This window comes from Eleutherodactylus coqui, chromosome 1 (genome assembly GCF_035609145.1).
Source record: "Eleutherodactylus coqui strain aEleCoq1 chromosome 1, aEleCoq1.hap1, whole genome shotgun sequence".
NCBI classification, from domain to species: Eukaryota; Metazoa; Chordata; class Amphibia; order Anura; family Eleutherodactylidae; genus Eleutherodactylus; species Eleutherodactylus coqui.
The window spans coordinates 103,401,857-103,419,051 of NC_089837.1; the positions used below are offsets into that span (position 1 = coordinate 103,401,857).

At 42.6% G+C, this 17,195-nt stretch overlaps 1 protein-coding gene across 1 annotated transcript in view; it reads left to right on the plus strand.

The window, feature by feature from the left end:
- The window catches only part of CROCC2 (ciliary rootlet coiled-coil, rootletin family member 2), a 122,091-nt gene that overhangs the window by 80,054 nt on the left and 24,842 nt on the right, over positions 1–17,195 (plus strand). Inside the window, exons 18-28 of the mRNA XM_066598441.1 lie at positions 257–450; positions 1,233–1,360; positions 4,315–4,484; positions 4,865–5,044; positions 7,213–7,347; positions 7,589–7,732; positions 10,334–10,572; positions 11,935–12,094; positions 12,246–12,413; positions 15,242–15,593; positions 16,613–16,779. Coding sequence (XP_066454538.1) covers positions 257–450; positions 1,233–1,360; positions 4,315–4,484; positions 4,865–5,044; positions 7,213–7,347; positions 7,589–7,732; positions 10,334–10,572; positions 11,935–12,094; positions 12,246–12,413; positions 15,242–15,593; positions 16,613–16,779 — 2,037 coding nt within the window. The remainder of the gene's footprint in view (positions 1–256; positions 451–1,232; positions 1,361–4,314; positions 4,485–4,864; positions 5,045–7,212; positions 7,348–7,588; positions 7,733–10,333; positions 10,573–11,934; positions 12,095–12,245; positions 12,414–15,241; positions 15,594–16,612; positions 16,780–17,195) is intronic.

Here is a 17,195-nt window from a genome sequence, read left to right on the forward strand (position 1 = left end):
ACCAATCAATGTAGCACTTGATAAACCAATCACAGCCATCGCATTGAATGGCTTTGATTGGTTCATTGAGCGCTGTATTGATTGGTTGAGCTGTTGTCGGCTTACAGCTAAGAGCCTGTTACATCTTCTTTTGGTCCTGTATTTACGTAGCATTGTTTCCATTACGTGAAAGTGACACTCTGATCCCTCTGATAAGAAAAATATAAATTGTGCACATGGGTTATGTACATCCCTCTTTCCTTCTGCTATCCATCAGGCCAATACAGTACTACAAACACTTCAAGATCAGTTCCAAGAAAATCGGAGGGAAATAGAAATACGCGTTTCAGCCTTGCAGCGTGCAGGACAGCGTATTGAAGAGCTAACCAATCAAAATGCAGAACTTGAAGTTCAGGTAGCAGCGCTGGAAGCTGAAAGACAGGAACAAGAAGATGGACTTGCTGAGCTGCGGTAAGGATTCTTTCAGGGTACATTCACATGTAGCCTAACTGCTGTGGATTCTTCACAGCAGGAACCTGCAGCATTTAGGCTAGATTCATACAAACATATTTGCGCACAGAAAATTTATGCGTGCAATACGCAGAGAATAGAATCCATTGATTTCATTGTTCCCCTTTTTTGGGGTTGTGCAAAAAAAAAACCCCTACAGAATGTTCTATTATCCTGCACATTTACCCACCAAAGGTCCCCATAGAAGTCAATGGGAGTGCACAAATGCGCAAGGAGATGCATGATACGTTGCTTAATTCAACTGAAAAAAAAACACATCTGGAACTCATTAAACTAATTAGTCATTTAAATCAGTGCATCTTTGTTTGCCGCGTGCAAATGAACATGATTTACGGACACTAAAATATGCCGATGCGCACGCAAAAAAAGCATTGTTAAGGGCTTAGTCACACGGGCGCATGGGAGCCCGTGTTACTGCAGGTAGAAGACAGCTGCACTTCAAGACAGACGTCTCTCTGCAGCGTCGGAAGAAAGAACATGTGACCGGCTTCATTGCCATGTGTTCTTTCTTCAGCGCTGCGGGGAGTCGTCCGTCCTGAAGTACGGCCGTCTTCTTCCTGCAGTAAGGGCTCAGTCACACGGGCGCCGATGCGCCCATGTGACTAAGCCCTCATTCCGCAAATACGCTCATATGATGCGGGCCTTACTGTTGCTCAGTAGTATCTGAAATCATTTCTAACCCTTTTTTCTGTGACTTATATTTTCCTGTCCTGGTCTTCTAGGGCACTAAATAAATCTCTAGAGAGCACCTTGTACGATACCCAGCGCCGGGCGGCACAGCTGGAAGATCGCAGAGCTCAGCTGGAAGGAGAGATGCACACACTAATCCTTGCTAAACAAAACCTTCAAGGTACAGTATAAACCGGACCTGCTGGAAGGCTCCTGGTAATGAATCTTACATGGCTGTGACCGTGGCTTGGACCGTAGTCTTAGTCATAAATAGTTTAAGTTAATGTACATCTGGATGAGGATCTCTCCTATAATAGAGACTTGTAGGAGCCGCAGTTTGTCAGTAAATAATCTTCTGTGTACATATATCAAGATAAAAGGCTTTTAACGGGATATACTCACCTATTGTCTGGCTGAAACACAGTTCTACTCACATGTCTTTATATATGCGGAATACAGGAATGGTGTCCAGGAAGGGTCATGCCGGGTTGACAGCCTGGCACAATTTTTCTAAATATTCTTCAGGGTCCATTTAATATGAAGCATAGAAGGTAGTAAATTATAAAACAGCCTAATAGATTCTCAGAAAATCAGCCAGCTAAAGATTACTGCGTGCAGAATGGCCGTTTTTTTAGATTCTAGACACAACATTAATGTGAATTATGCTAAACACAGATAATCCGCTCAGTACTCAACGTAACATGATGACATGATATTGATAACTAAAGTCTGAAATAGTACAAATGTAATCTAGCGTATCTCGCTGTATGGTCTGACGTTGTCTTAGCAGCTGTTCATTCAGTTTTGGACAGATATTTTAATGCTTCATTTATGACCTGAATACAACCAGCTGATAAGGGCTACTAAAGATATGTATGAACCTCTAATAAAGCAGCACTACCATGTCCTCCCATAAATACGTCATCGTCGCGATACTTTGTTAAAGGGGTGTCCCATGAAAAATATTGTTTCTAGTTAAAACCAGCCAACAATTCTAAACATTTTTTGTATTTACACCTATTAAAAAAAATTATCTATCCCCAGATATTGCAGGGCTGATGTTAGAATAGCGCCACCTGCTGTTTCTATTCTGTGTCCACCTCAGTGTAAGGTTCCTGCAATCCAGCAAGAATCTGAACGATTATTGTTCAGTGTAAATGTATGTACCGACTGAACGATGAACGAGAAGTCTTTCACTTTTCATTCGTCATTCAGTTTCTACATGCATAATAGTGAAGGACGTATTGTTCAGTGTAAACACTTATGAACATTCAGTCAGTGATGCTCGTTCCTGTGTAAAAGCTGGGACAGCCTGTCGGGCATCTGTTGTAGATCCTTACAAAAAAGGATTATATTTGATTCTAAAAGACTGATCTTGATTGAGCTGAAGATTAATTCATTTCAACATCAGTTTGCAGTGCCACTAAGGGTCTCCCCTCCAGCTCCTCTGCAATCCACTGCATGTTGTTAGGTGCTAAGCTTCTGTAGTTACTAGGACATGATGAGATTTTCTTAGATGTAGGGGAGGGGCTAACTTTACAGGCTGATCCTGTGCATTCACAGGCTGACAGATTTGCAGACACAGTGTAAACAATATCTGGATTCTCGGCCTTTCCTGCTGTTCCATCGTGTGTGTGTGTGTGTGTGTGTACACATTACTTTGAGTTTACTAATCCTTTGGACAGAATGTCTCTGAATAGCCCAATTCTTTTAATTGTCCTGGGACAGCAGAGGGATGGGCATTCAGATGATGCATCCCTGCTAATTGGACCAAAGACAGAGGAATGAATTGTGGTGAGGGAAAGGAAATACAGGACAGTGAACTACTGGCAAAATGCTAGGCTTGCAACATGCCCCCTGCCTGAAAGTTGATTTAAAACAGCAGCAGAATAATGGGGAAGACCACCTAAAACTTAGAACTTAAAAACATGAAACAGGGTGTAGACAGTGGCAAATGAGAGGGTAATTGAAAACCCACGTACGCTGAGTAAAAAAGTGTCAGTTTTATATTTAGTGTTATTCAGTTATTACCATTTGGAGAAAGTGATAATGACTGAGATAATCTGAGCACACATTTCTTCAGGAGCAGCAGCTGTTGGTGAAATCTAGTATTACACCCCAGCTAACATTGTCAACATGGACAAAGCCACAGGCATCCAGGTATTTCACTTGCAGCAGTCACTGCAGTATTACATGGCAGTCCTTCAGATGAATGATCATTCTTCTACTAATGGCTTAAATCCACATTCTGGCTCATAGAGAAGGTGTCCTGAAATATAAAGGGTCACTCCAGTGATTTCTTCTTTTTCATTCATTATATAGCTAGTCCCCAAGTATATATCCTCAGTTGGTTATGTGATCTTACTTCAGACCAGCTCAGATTTACTTGGGTTTATGCTGTCTGAAACTAGTCGATTTTTCAGTCTGTGCAATGCTCCTAAATGAATCCTACCACAGACACTGCCTAGAAAGGGGCAAAGGCACTCCTGTCGCGATTAATCATGATCACACAGCTCCTGTCACAGTTATAATAGAGGAGATCACAGCCTCCTGACTGTATATTTATGGTCTGCAGCTTAGTTAGGTGAATATATAAGGTAATGATAATTAAACTATCCCGCCTGCAAGCAGATATAGCCTTAAGCTAATGATGTGCTGATGCATCATGGGATTGATTTGAAAGTAAAAGCAACATTTACACCATCAACATGATCGCTGATAAGCATCAGACAGGGGGCTGCACTGCATGGAAGAGGCTGCAATACGCAGAGAAATCTTCCAGAATGTGACAGGGAATCAAGTGAGGTGGTCAGGAATGGAAAAATGTGTGTCGCCAGAGTGGCCCTATAGAAATTTTTAATGATCTATTCTGATCTAACGCTATGGTTCTGGGAAACCTACCAAAGAGTTTGCTGCCTAAGCTTCCCAAACCTCCTGACTGTAAACCTGCCCAGTCATGAAGTAATATGCTCCCCACTACCATATCGCTGTATTAATTCTCAAGGATGTAGCAAAGCACCAATCGCCCAATTACAGACCCCACTTACATAATTACAAACATTTTTAACATTTTCAGCGTATTTTAATGTATTGTATTAATAAATAGTTGAGGCATCTTATGATCTTACATGATAGCGGAGGCTCAACATCAGGCCCTGGATGCCGAAGAAGCCATAGCTGAGCTGCGGCAGCAGAAGGTCAAGGTGGAGCTGCAACTTGCACAAACAGAGCAAACAGCACAGATGTCTCTCAGTAACCAGGCTCAGCAGCACCAAGAAACTCTAGAACGGTTCAAGCGTGAGAAGGTTTGTACAGTATATTATTTTCCCATGAGTAAAAATTGGTTCACAACCACTTTATACTTCATGGTTACTGCTGACCAGGACATGTGACTTTCTATAGCCAATCACTGGCTATAGAAAGTCACTGCTGTGGCTATTGATTGGCTGCAGTGGTCACATGTTCTGGTCAGCAGCAACCTGGAAGGGGAAGGGCAGAGTACTTGTGAAGCAATTTTAAACCCCTTTAATTAGGTCCAGATCACCTTGTTGCTGTTGATGCAGACAAGTAAACTCCAATTGACTTACCTCCAAACTAAAGATTCCTCTGTACATGGCTTTAGTTCCACTATTCCTGTACAATACATATAATATGCTATGTGGCTGGTTACTTCATGTTACTTTAGGAGTCCATGCTGTTGGTCATGATGGAGGAGAAGAAGGAGGCAGTCCTACGTATGGAGAAAGAGAAAGAAGAACTTTTATCTGAGTGTGAGAAGATAAAGCAGAAGCTGAGTGCAGAGATTGTTCGCCTGCAAGAAGAAAGAGAAGAAAGTTTGCTGCAGGTGGAAAATGAGAAACAAAAGGCAAGAAGATCCATCCATACATTCACATTTTCATATTGCTTCTTATAGTTGGGTCAGAGGTTTTAGTTACTGCGTTCTAACGGGCTTTTTCAATAACAGGCAGAATAAGGGGGGTTTCACAATAGCGGATAGTAATTGCGCATTCTGTGGCTGATTGATTTGCGGTAATACACAGATCATTCAAATGCATTGGATTACGCAGCTCTTCTCACATTAGTGGATCGGAATTGCGTAATTCACTCGTGGAAAATAGAACACCAGCATCTTCTATTTTTGCATTGTGCTCTATGGTCGTGGATATACCCGCAGCCCATATGCAATTACATTGCGTATGAACTTCATTGCTAAATGACAGCGTGGGAAATCTAAAACAAAAAAGTGTACTGTACATGACCCCAGGCGGTCATACACAGTACAATTACGCGGCTGTAGGCAGGGTCACGGCCAGGCTCACAGCTGTTGTGCGCCCGGCCTAAACTTCTCCCTTCCACCATTATGTCTCCACACAGAGGGACAGTAACTGACAGAAGTTCTGCAATTACTGCTTTTCTTTAACAATAGGGAAATGCTGATACAGATGCAGCAAAGTTTAATTGTCTGTAATACCTTTCTATGACAAGTTATCTTGCCTCAAACCATTGAAAAGCTATTTTATCTTAACCGAATAAATTCCATGTGTAAAGTAATTAAAAGGGTGAACAAACTGTGACACAGAAAGTTATCAGAATGTGTTCTAGTGGTTGAACCAAGATTACAACAGGATAGGGGATAATTGCTAATCGGTCAGGGTCTCACTGCCAATCTCGAGAACATGAGTCCCATCTCCCACTCTGCCTGTCAATGTGGGTGCTGCTACTCTCCCCAAGGTGATGTCATTGATGTGATGCTGAGGTGATGTCAGTGATGCGTGGGTGCAGTAACCCTGCAGTGAGGAGGAAAGGGGACACAGGACCTCTGTTCTTGAGACTGGCAGGGTTAAGACCCCACTGTTGAGCAAGTTATCCCCGGTACTATTGTATCTTGTCTCCACCACAAGTATGGGTGGAGACCCAGTGATGGGCTGCTTAACTGGCAGGTGACACCCCTAGTTCCTGATTGGCTGAACTCATCCCTCCGCTGCTGTGCCTTGTGCTGGGCTGCTGTAACTTGTCTCCAGCGGTTGCGGTGAGTGACCCCACTGGTGTGGCTTGTCCTCGAGTCCTCCTCTGTCCCCTAATGCCTCCACTCATGTTCGGGCTCTGGCCTTCCGTCTCCCGTCAGTCACGCTGACGCACTTGGTGCAGTGATCGGTGCTGACGTCGTCCTCCAGCACTGCTGAAGCCATAGCTGCTACTGTCCTCCTACTGCACGGCTGAAGCAGGGGCCACTCTCTGCATGGCTGGATGGAGGCCCGCAGCAGGGGTTAGAGGCTGCAGGGAAGATGAGGTGACATGGGCGGCAAGCTCGTAGCAGCGTGGAATGAGTTTTGGCTTACATTTGGCTTACATTTTTAGCTGTAAATGCTTCCATGTTAATGCGGCCCCACTCTCACATGGAACCATTTACAGCTAATAATGTAAACCTAACATTGAAACTAACCCTCCATCCAAGCCAAAACTCATTTCACGCTGTTAGGACCTTGCACCAGCCAGCCAATCAGCAGCTTGTGGGCGTACACTGGGCGGATACAGCCCATCACTAGGTCTCCACCCATACTTTTGGTAAAGACAAGATACAATAGTATCGTTATCCCCTACCCTGTGGATAGGGAATAACTTGTAATCTTGGTACAACCTCTTTTTAAAGTCAAGTAAACTTGAATTCCATGAAGCGTCCTTCTGGCATACAGTCCCTTTAGCCACAAAGTGTAGTCAACTTTGCTTTTCAACACAAGGCAGTTGCTGATATATGCAGCTGTATATCATAGTTGAGTTGTATATGTCCAGACTATGTATGACATATGCCGGGAGTGCACACCAAATATAGTGTGAACAGGACTTGATAATGCACCCTTTGGTGAGTGCTTTACTTATCTATCCCAACTCCCTACCCTGGTAAGCTCCTGCACAATTGTAAGTGTATCACACTCATGATGGATAAGAATACGTGTATTTTTGCATGTTTGTATGTGTCCTTTTTTGAGAACTAGACTCTCTTGGTAAAGACTCATCTTTTTTTTTTTCATTCAGGCTCTGCTCCAAAAGGAAACTGAGAAGAATACTTTAAGTGAGAGGCTGATGCAGACCCAGAGGGAGCTTTCTGACACCAAACTGGAGGCTGAGAGATTTAGACGGGAAGCTCAGATTAGGCAAGACCAGGACAAGGTCCGTTTATGCAGTGCACACAATACACAATTACACAATGTGTTCCAAGGAGATTATAAGCTCTCGTACAATGTATATGGTGTATATATGATTACTTCATAGCTGTCTCGTGTTATACACATGCAATATATTGCCGCTAGGGAATTGCTGTCTTGGCATATGTTAGTGGGCACATTATAGTACAGTATAAATAATAAGATAATGCTTGAGAATTGATTGGATCTCTTTGTAAATCAAACAGACTATGCTGGATGGAATCTCTTCAGAACTAAAAGCTTTGCAAACTGAGTTTGAAGATGCTGTGTCAGCTCACTCTAAAGAGAGCAAGAGTCATTGTGAGCGTGTCAAGCAATTGAGTCAAGACAGGGAAAACCGGACCAAAGAGGTAAGCTGCATTCTTTGCAGTTAATGAATCAGGTTTGTAGTCATCGGATGTAATCATCCTCACCTCATCTTTATGTGAGGGATAAAACAGTGGAACATATTTTGGACGTATTCTTACTGCTTTTTTTGAAGCAGTATAGACAGTTAGGCAAGGTCTACAGGAACACACGGGCACCTGTGTAATTGCAGAATTATAGCGTCCTCGCCACAACAGGGTTTTCCTATTGAAAGTTGCAGTCTGGTCTCAGCCATCCCGCAGTTTTACACCAACTCATGGACAAAAACCTGCAGCCTTGGCCTTAAAAGTGGATCTTCAGGATGCCCTCTATATAAGACTTGTGTGTGGCAGTCACCTAATAAACCTCCTTTTAATGACCATAGTATGTAAGGTTAAAAAAGGAGATATGTCCATCTGTTTCAGCCTATTATCCTGCAATGTTGGTCCAGAGAAAAGCAAAAAAATCCACAAATTAGAGGTCAATTTTAGCCATTTTTGGGGAACAAAATTCCTTCCCAACTCCAGTCTGGCAATTGGAATAATCCCTGGATAAACAACCCTTCTGAAATAATCAGTGATTATATCAAGTAATATTATTGCACTCAAGAAAGGTCTTCAGGCCCCTCTGAAACTCTTTCAGGGACTTTGCCATCACCACGTCCTCAGGAAGAGAGTTCTATAGTCTCACTGCTCTTACAGTAAAGAATCCTCTTGTGTGTTGGTGCAGAAACCTTCTTTACTCTAGAAGTAGAGGATGCCCCCTTGTTACAGTCAAAGTTATGGGTACAATTGCAGTATCCTGCGGCATCCGAGGGAAGGGATACGGCCTAGGAGATGGCGGGGTAGAATATGGGCCTTTTCATGGTTGCTCTAACGTCTCCCACTCGTAGGGTAACCGCGGCATGTCCAAGGGCCGGTGGATAAAGCGGGAAACCTAATGCTGGTTTACCTTAGTTCGATTTGTCATTCGTGACACCACCGTTTCTTCTGCAGCGGAGGGAGGATTCTGGGATGGTGGAGTAAACCCTCTCTCAGGCAGCCACCATGGGGGAATTCCCAGTTGGCGGAGTAAATTCACACACACACGGGTACTGGTTAAGACGCAGCCTTCAGAAACGGACGGGCGACTGGTCGTTTTACTGAACTTCCAACAGAGTACAACTTGGCAGCAGCTTTACCAAGTGGTGTTACAGGGAAACTTCACGGGGATGCAGGAGAAACCACATTCTAAGTTATCTGCAGGTCCTGGCCTGGTTCCATCTTCCTCAAGACTCTCTCTTTCTCTATCAGTCCACACTCACTGGTTATTCCATGCTGCATTCTCCGGAAAACATCTGCTCTCACAAGTGATAGGCCATCCTCTCAGCCTCTCCATTTTGTATCTGTGGGTTGATGGTACCCACAGACAGCCGCCTTGGCTGTCTCTCGCTCAAGGACAAACTGAAAACCAAAAAGCCCCTTGCATTTCCTCTCATACCAATAAATAATGCACGGTCAGGTGACAGACAAAAGATACATTACCCAGACACCAGACACTTAACCCATTCAGGGCTGCAAAGTAGGCAATACACTTCACTCAAAAGACACTGACAATACAATATTGAGAATACACACTTTTTAGGAGGGACCCCATTGTACTGGGCCACCACATAAAAAGGTGATGGGAGAGAACTCTGTATTGTCACCTGATATATTTATACATAGTTATTAGGTCGCCCTTCAGCCACCTTTTTTTCTAAACTAAATAACCTCAATTTTGATAACCTCTCTGGGTATCGCAGTCCACCTATAGCATTTATTGTTTTAATTGTACCCACTCAAGCTCTTATATGTCCTCCATGATTACCGGTACCAAAAATTGTACACAATATTCCATGTGTCAAGTGATTTGTAAAAAGGAAGAACAATGTTCTCGTCATGCACCCCTATTCCGTTATTGATGCACCCCATGATCCTATTTGCCTTGTCGTTTATAATTATAATGTATTCCACCCTCTATACCACCCGCTTGCTGCATTAACATCACCAGGAGCCGAATCTAAGAAGGAGGGCACAGGGGAGTATGAGCAACAAGCTGCAAGGGTCGACAGGGCAGCAATATATGCCCAACCCTGAAAATAAACCCTAGCTACATTAAAAAAAAACGCAATACAACACCCAGCAGGCGCTGTCGGCTCTGCCGCACGTCTCCTCGCAGGTGGCAGGCACAGTTGATTGTAGTTTTCACCCAGCGCTTTCTGGTCAGAGGTTCAAACACCCCGCCTCCATGAAGTGCTGCTTCTGATTGGTTCTCGAGCACTGCGGCTCAGCCAATCACTGCAGCGCTCAATAAGATAGACGTATGAAACTCTTGTCTTAATAAATCTGGACCGGTATCCATCCTCTGACATAACCTGAAGGTCCCTTACTCCAAGAACAGGGGAGGAATGTCTCAGACTACCTTACATAGAACAGGATTACAGTTAACAATAGCCAGCATTTATATTTCTATTTGGATGATTTCTTATCCGACAGCAGGGTCAAATAAACTAATTATTATTTAATAATGACAAATAGAGGTGCTAGTTTTTGTAACTTCCTAGTACATGTTACTGTCCAATGCAGGTGGAAGAGCTGAGAACCCAGCTTCGTTTAGCAGAGGATGCCAGAGATGGGTTGCGTAGGGACATCATTGAAGTTCAGCGCCTGTTGCGAGAGACAGAAGAGACATGTGAGTTGCAGAGGAAGGAGGCTTTAGAGCTGCGCCGAGATCTTGGCGACATGACACGTGAAAGAGAAACTCTGCAGAGATCTAATACTGAACTGAGAGCATTCATCAAGAAAACCGAGACAGAGAGGAGCAGGTAGGGTTATAGCAATAGAATCAGAGCTTACAGTGAATGTCCAACACTAATCACAGTATTGTTATTGTACTGAATCTCCTGTATACACTAAAAGGTAAATGAGAAAAACAAAGTTGCCTTTTGCCACCACTAGTAGGCGTTCAGGAGCTTACTGCATACTGTTTAAACATTAAACTTAAAGGAGTTGTTGAATGGTTAACCCTTTCCCACCCTGCGATTTACTATTATGTCATGGCAGCTTGGTAGTTAACCCCCTCCCCATCAGTTTTGGATGAGCTCTAATCATTCTGCGGGAAAAGGTTGTTACAGTTTAGGATGAACAGAGCTCGTTCTGCTTTAAACAACTTTGGCTCCAGATCTATGAAGGCTACCAACATGCTAAGATTCTTGACTTCAATATTTGCTCTATGATTGTCACATATGGGTTTTTTCCCAGAAAAAGAGTGAAATGGTGAGGACTTAGTCATCTAATCACTCCTATACAACATTTAACCACATGAATTCTGTAGTCATAGCCTTAAAGGGGTGTTCTTGGCATTTACTACTGATGACCTATTCTCAGGATAGGTCATCGATAATTGATTGGCAGGGATTTTCCACTCGGGATCTCTGCTGATCAGCTGATCCTCTGGCTTGCTGTCAGTGCAGGGGGCCAGATGTCCACAGCTGGGGTCAGAGCTGGAAGTGTAACATTCACCTACTCCAGAGACTCCCTGCTCAGTGTTGGAGACACTGCAATGATTTTAGAAATCTTTTTCTCCCCACTGGGCAACCCCATAAGGAATTGCTGATCTTACTTCAAAGAGAACCTGTCAGGTCAAACATGCTTTTCAAACTAAAGGTATAATGTCATACCAGGGCATGGAGGCTCTAGTAACCTGTTGTGTCGTCTCTAGCTTGGATGCAAGATGTGATACGGGTGAGCCAGAAGGCATACAGGTTCCATATGGTATCCTGTGGCCAACCACTCCACATTTCCTGCAACTGAGTCTCTAGAACTTGCAGGCTGTCGAAGTTGGCATCGCAGATGGTCCCATGCATGTTCTGTTGCCGATAAATCTGGCAATAGAACCTTGCAGGCCACAGAAGTGGGACAATGTTGTCGATACAACCATCCAGCTTCTCACAAACCAATAATCATTCATTGTAAAAGGGGCCTTAAGGGAGAGCAGTTTATGACAATAGGAGATTGTACTTGACCATACAGGAGTGTTGTGCTCTGTTCATCACACTTTATCCTCTTGCATCACATAAATGATGGACATAAGAGTAGTACAGTATTTTCTATTTTGTGTAGTGCGTTACTTTAATTATATGAAAATGAATATGTGATCTATAACTTTACAAGCATTACTCCTCCAGCCTGCAGGTGGCAATAGAGGAGAAGCAACAGCGCTTAGCCGTACTACAGGAGGCCAAATCATGCGCTGAGCGGGAAATGGCACAACTGAGAACTAGTTTGCGTGAAGTTGAGCGTTCACACATTGAGGCCCGCAGACAACTTCAAGAGCTGCGCAGACAGGTATGAATCAGTTGGCTAGGTTTATACATTTTACCAATTCTGCCAAATATTAAATACATTTTGATGATTCAATGGGTAGATTCTGAGTAGTAGTAATAACTACAAAATGTGTACCCGGCCAATCACTCATTCTCCCTTTATATGTATGTAGGTAAAAACACTTGGAGGTGAGAGCAGTCAGAAGGAGCAAGAAGTGGCTGAACTTCAGGCCCGGATACAACAGGAGGAACAGAAAGAGCAGCAGAGTCGAAGGGAGTCAGTTGAACTACGACAGCGTATAACGGAGAGCGAGGCTGAGAGGGAGGCCGCTCGTAGAGAGGTGTGTATCACCATGAGGCCTGAGAGTTGGCAAAACTAGTGGAAAAGAACAGGGAAAAACTTAATAATCAGTCAAGTCAATGGTTTTATTTTTGAAAAGGGCCTCTAAAAAATGATAGCTTGAATCTGTTGGTTGATGTGAGTGACGCCATGTATTTCTTGGATTAGGATAGATTACTCTCTTATTCTTCAGTTATACTCTGCTGACTCTTCAGCTGTTAGGAGTATTTCATATTTTCGATCTACACTGAATGAGGAGTAAGGCATTTTTCACATTCTGCTTTGTGTTTCTGTCACAGGGTGCATCACACGGTTGACTACTCTTTTCTGTCCATTTTTACATCCATGCCCCTCTCACCTGATTGTCTGTCACACTCTGAAGGTTTCCTCTGTGTATTTCAGCCACTTCCATGCAGTGCAGCCCCCTCTCTGCTACCATCTTGAGAGTTAGATTTTTTTACTGTACGTTTCACATCTATCCCACCATGCAGTCAGCCCAGCATTAGCTAGGGTTATACTATCCTACCTGCAGGAAGGGGGACAGTTTAATTATCATTGTCTTCTGTATACACCTAAAAAAGCTACATGCCAGAAGGATGAGCCGTGGTCTCCTTTATTATATCTGTGTGACAGGAGCTGTGTGATCACCACCAGTAACTGTGACAGGAGTGTCTGTGTCCCCACCTAGCACAATTGCTGTGGTGGATCCATGCAAAAGCATCACACACTGAGAAATTGACTAGAAAAAGAATCCATAACCCTTAAGCAGATCTGAGCTGGTCAAAACTGAGATCACATGACCAACTAAGAAAAAAGAGTTTTGGAGTTTCCAAACGAAAGAAACAACTAACTAAGATAACACTAGCCCACTTATATTTAGTGGGGGGATGGTTAAATAATGAATTAACTTTTAAAAAATCACCAGAGTGGCCCTTTAACCCCTTCCCTCCCCATGATATAAGGGTACGTCATGGGGGTGGGTACTTCCCGCAAAATGACGTACCCTTACGTCATAGGGATAGCGCGAGATCATAGCAGATTTCCCGCTATCCCGCAGCGGGAGCCTGGTGTCACTAGTAGCCGACGTCCCGCTGCGACAGTGGGGGGCATCAGAGATACACCCCCCCCCCCCCGCGCTGTTAACCCCTTCCCTGCCTCGATCTAAGTAGATCGCGGAAGGGAAAGGGTTCACAGAGGGAGCGCGCTGGTTGATATGGCAACAAGGTGCCAGATACCGGCGTCCTGAATTTCCATTACTTAAGATCGCTGTAATAAGCGATAAGGCATGGCAGGAGAGAAGTCCTGCCATACCTTATTGTAGCAATCATTAGTGCTGCAGTGAAAGTCCCTCAAGGAGACACAGATGGTGTAAAAGAAGAGCAAAATGAAGTACAAAAAATAAAAATGTAAAAGAAAAGTTTAAAAAAAACTTATTTTTATGCTTTTTCTCATATTAGCATAAAAAAATAAATCCCACATATTTGGTATCGACATGTCCGTAACAATTCGTACAATAAATTGAACATGCTTTTTATCCTGCACGGCAAAAAGTGTTAAAAAAACACTAAAAAACTGAGGCAAAATGCAAATTTTTAGCATTTTTCTTCCTAAAAAATGCAATAAAAGGGATTTAAAAAAACATATGTACCCCAAAATGGTGCCAATAAAAACGACACCTCTTCTCGCAAAAAAGAAGCCCTCACAGAGCTCCATCCATGGAAAAATAAAAAGTTATAGGACTTTGAATGCAGCGATTTTAGAAAAAAATCATAATTTCCAAAAAGGGTTTTTATTGTGGAAAAGTGGAAAAGCCTAAAAAAAAAATATAAGAATTTTGATATCGTTGTAACCGTACCGACCCGCAGAAAAAAAGGTAGTGTGTCATTTATGCTGCATAATTAATGCTTTTAAAAAAAAACTAAAAATCTATGGCAGAATCATAAAAGAAATAATAAAAGTTTTACAATATAGTCTATGTACCCAAAAATGGTACCAATAAAAACTACAGTTCACCACGCAAAAAACAAGCCCTTATACGGCGGCATCGACGGAAAAATAAAAGAGAATGGAGATGAAAAAATACCAAAAACCGGTTGGTCCTCAACACCAAAATAGGCCATGTTCTTAAGGGGTTAAACAAAAAGATTTTGTCCATGTTGAACAACCTTTTTACCTATCATCTGAGCACTCAGAGAGCACTACACTATGGTAACAAGTTTATTCACAGACTGAAATCCTAAAATAAAATATAACTTTTATTTAATTTTATTATAAAATCCTACAAGGAAAGGTGAAGGCTTCATAAAAGAAAACTGAATATGTGTTTATCAATTGTAGTTTATACAAGAGTATATATAAATCAGCCTCTTTAGTAGTTAGGGCATCGGTTATACTGTTTGTATGCTGGCTGCTTGCTGAGCCAAAAAGTTTGGTATTAAGGAAATTGGTATTTTAGAACTTAATTTAGCTAGTTTACTGTATATCTTCTGGTTGCCAGTTAGTTTCAGACTGGTCTCCAGTCTCTTTCCCGTAGTGGGGTCACCTTTTTCATGGTGGGTGCTCCGCTTGAAGGAATAGTCTAGTTCATGCAGATCTGGCAAATTTATCCATAATGTTCTCTGTATATTATCTTGTTACCCTTCGCTAATACTAAAAGATACGTATTCTGGATTACTGGTTCGATCCTATCTATTGATGCATGACTTGCCACCTCTAGTTGCAAAAATCCCTTGAACCAGAAGTGAGATTCACAATAAATGTCAAACAACAACAATGTTGAATTTCTGCAAATGAAAGGAATACAGTTAATACGCTTCCACCTTCTCTCAGATTTTGTCACTGCAGCAGCGTCTTTCGGCTTTAGAGTCATCATCGCGCCAACGTGAAAGAGATTTGGAGCAGAGACTAAGCGAGAGCCGTGCAGGAGAGCAACGGTTGCAGGAAGGATGCAAGACCCTTCAGGAGCAATTACAACGTGGAACCACTGAGGCAGGCGATCTGAAACTTCAACTTGGGGCTTGTGAGACTCGGGTGCGGGCTCTAGAAATTGAACTGAATCGGATACAGACGGCACGCAAGGAGGCGGAAACCCAGCTAAATAAGCTGCACTCAGCTTTAAGACGTACATTAGGTATCAGAGGCCGCAGCCCCTCACCTCGTAGAGGCTTGTCTCCCAGTAAAGGTGAGGAATTGCAACCAGCAGACCATCTTGACAATTCATATTAATTTGGTTAGAAACATAAATATGATACTTTGTTCCTGTACAATATTATTGGGTTCGGGCTTCTGCAGCTTTGAATATTCGTAGTGGTTTTTTGGGTAGTATTGAAGACAAGCTTGTTCTCAGTCTTTAAATAATTTGAAATCCTGACATAATTCTCCGAAAGGGTTTTGTAAGTAGGTACTATAGTCATTTCACCTTCACCTTATGACATCATATTTCTGTGTTATTTCTTTACCAGTGGAAGAATAGAATGCAAATATTAACCTAAGATGGTCATGAAATTCTCAGACATAGATAAAATGACACTATATTTGTAGTACACTGGATACCATGCTGTTCTAACTGAGGAAGCTTTACATTAGTGGCTCATTTCCTTGCTATGCTCTACACTGACTGGGCCCTTTATTAGAAACGCCCATCTAGTAGTACGTTGGACATCTATTGGCCTTGAGAACCATAGAAACCTGTCATGGCATCCAAGCACAGGTATCAGAGGACCCAGGGTGTGCTGAGAAAACATTCCCCACCTCAGTATTCCACCAGCTTGAATTGGTGATACCTGACAGGAAGGGCTCATCGATTCATACAGCTTACATCAAATTCTGACCCTCCTATCAGCATGGTGCAACAGAAATCAGGATTTGTTAGACCAGGTGGTGTTTCTCCACTGCTCAGTGATCCCATTGTTCTACTTTTTTGCTAACTGGAGTCTTGTCTTTATATTAGACAGCTGATAGACAGCAATGAAACTGTCAACGTGGAAAAAACTGGGAATAAGGTGCGACCTGATAATTGTGAAGAACGCACAAGTACACAGAAGTATTAGCTCGACTTCTCTGTTTATTGATAGTACTAGCATATAAGGCGCATTTTACATGACTCTAATAAAGTGTCCATTCAGTGTATATTTTATTACAGTGTTTATTCTAGTTTGATACAATGTATCATTTTAATACAGCTCGTTTCTTTATATCCAGGTCTTGACAGCTCGGTCAGCGCACTGCTGGATGGAACAAAGACACCAGGCTCACAAGGAGGGTCTCCTGATCGTGGTCGTTCCCCTTACCCTGAAATTGATTCTGAGGGAGTCACTGTAGCTCTTAAAGATCTCCTGGAGGAACTAAGAGAAACTCAGAGGGAGAGGGTAAGGAGCTAAATGTCCCCGTACACATTAGACTAAAGTTGATGAAAATAGACAACTTCAACCAAAACAGATTGTTTGTTTAGTGAGTTTAGTTTAGTGAGTTATCGTCTAGTAAGTAGTTGGACGTTTTTGACATTTTCATCCGATACCAAAAGAAAGCTCTTTCGGTCAGATGAAAGATCTTTAGTCTGCGAAAGGTCATTCTTTGAAACATCTTTTGTCCATTAGCCGGTGTCATTGAACATGTATGGCCAGTTTGAAGGACTGTAACGACCAATATGGCCGGCAATGTGTATGGCTGCATCTCTAGAATGACCCTTGACCAGATAATTGTTCATTCAACAGTTGTTTAACTATCAGCCTACTTCTGTCTAATGTGTATGGCCACCTTAAGGACATTGTCACTGCTACTATAT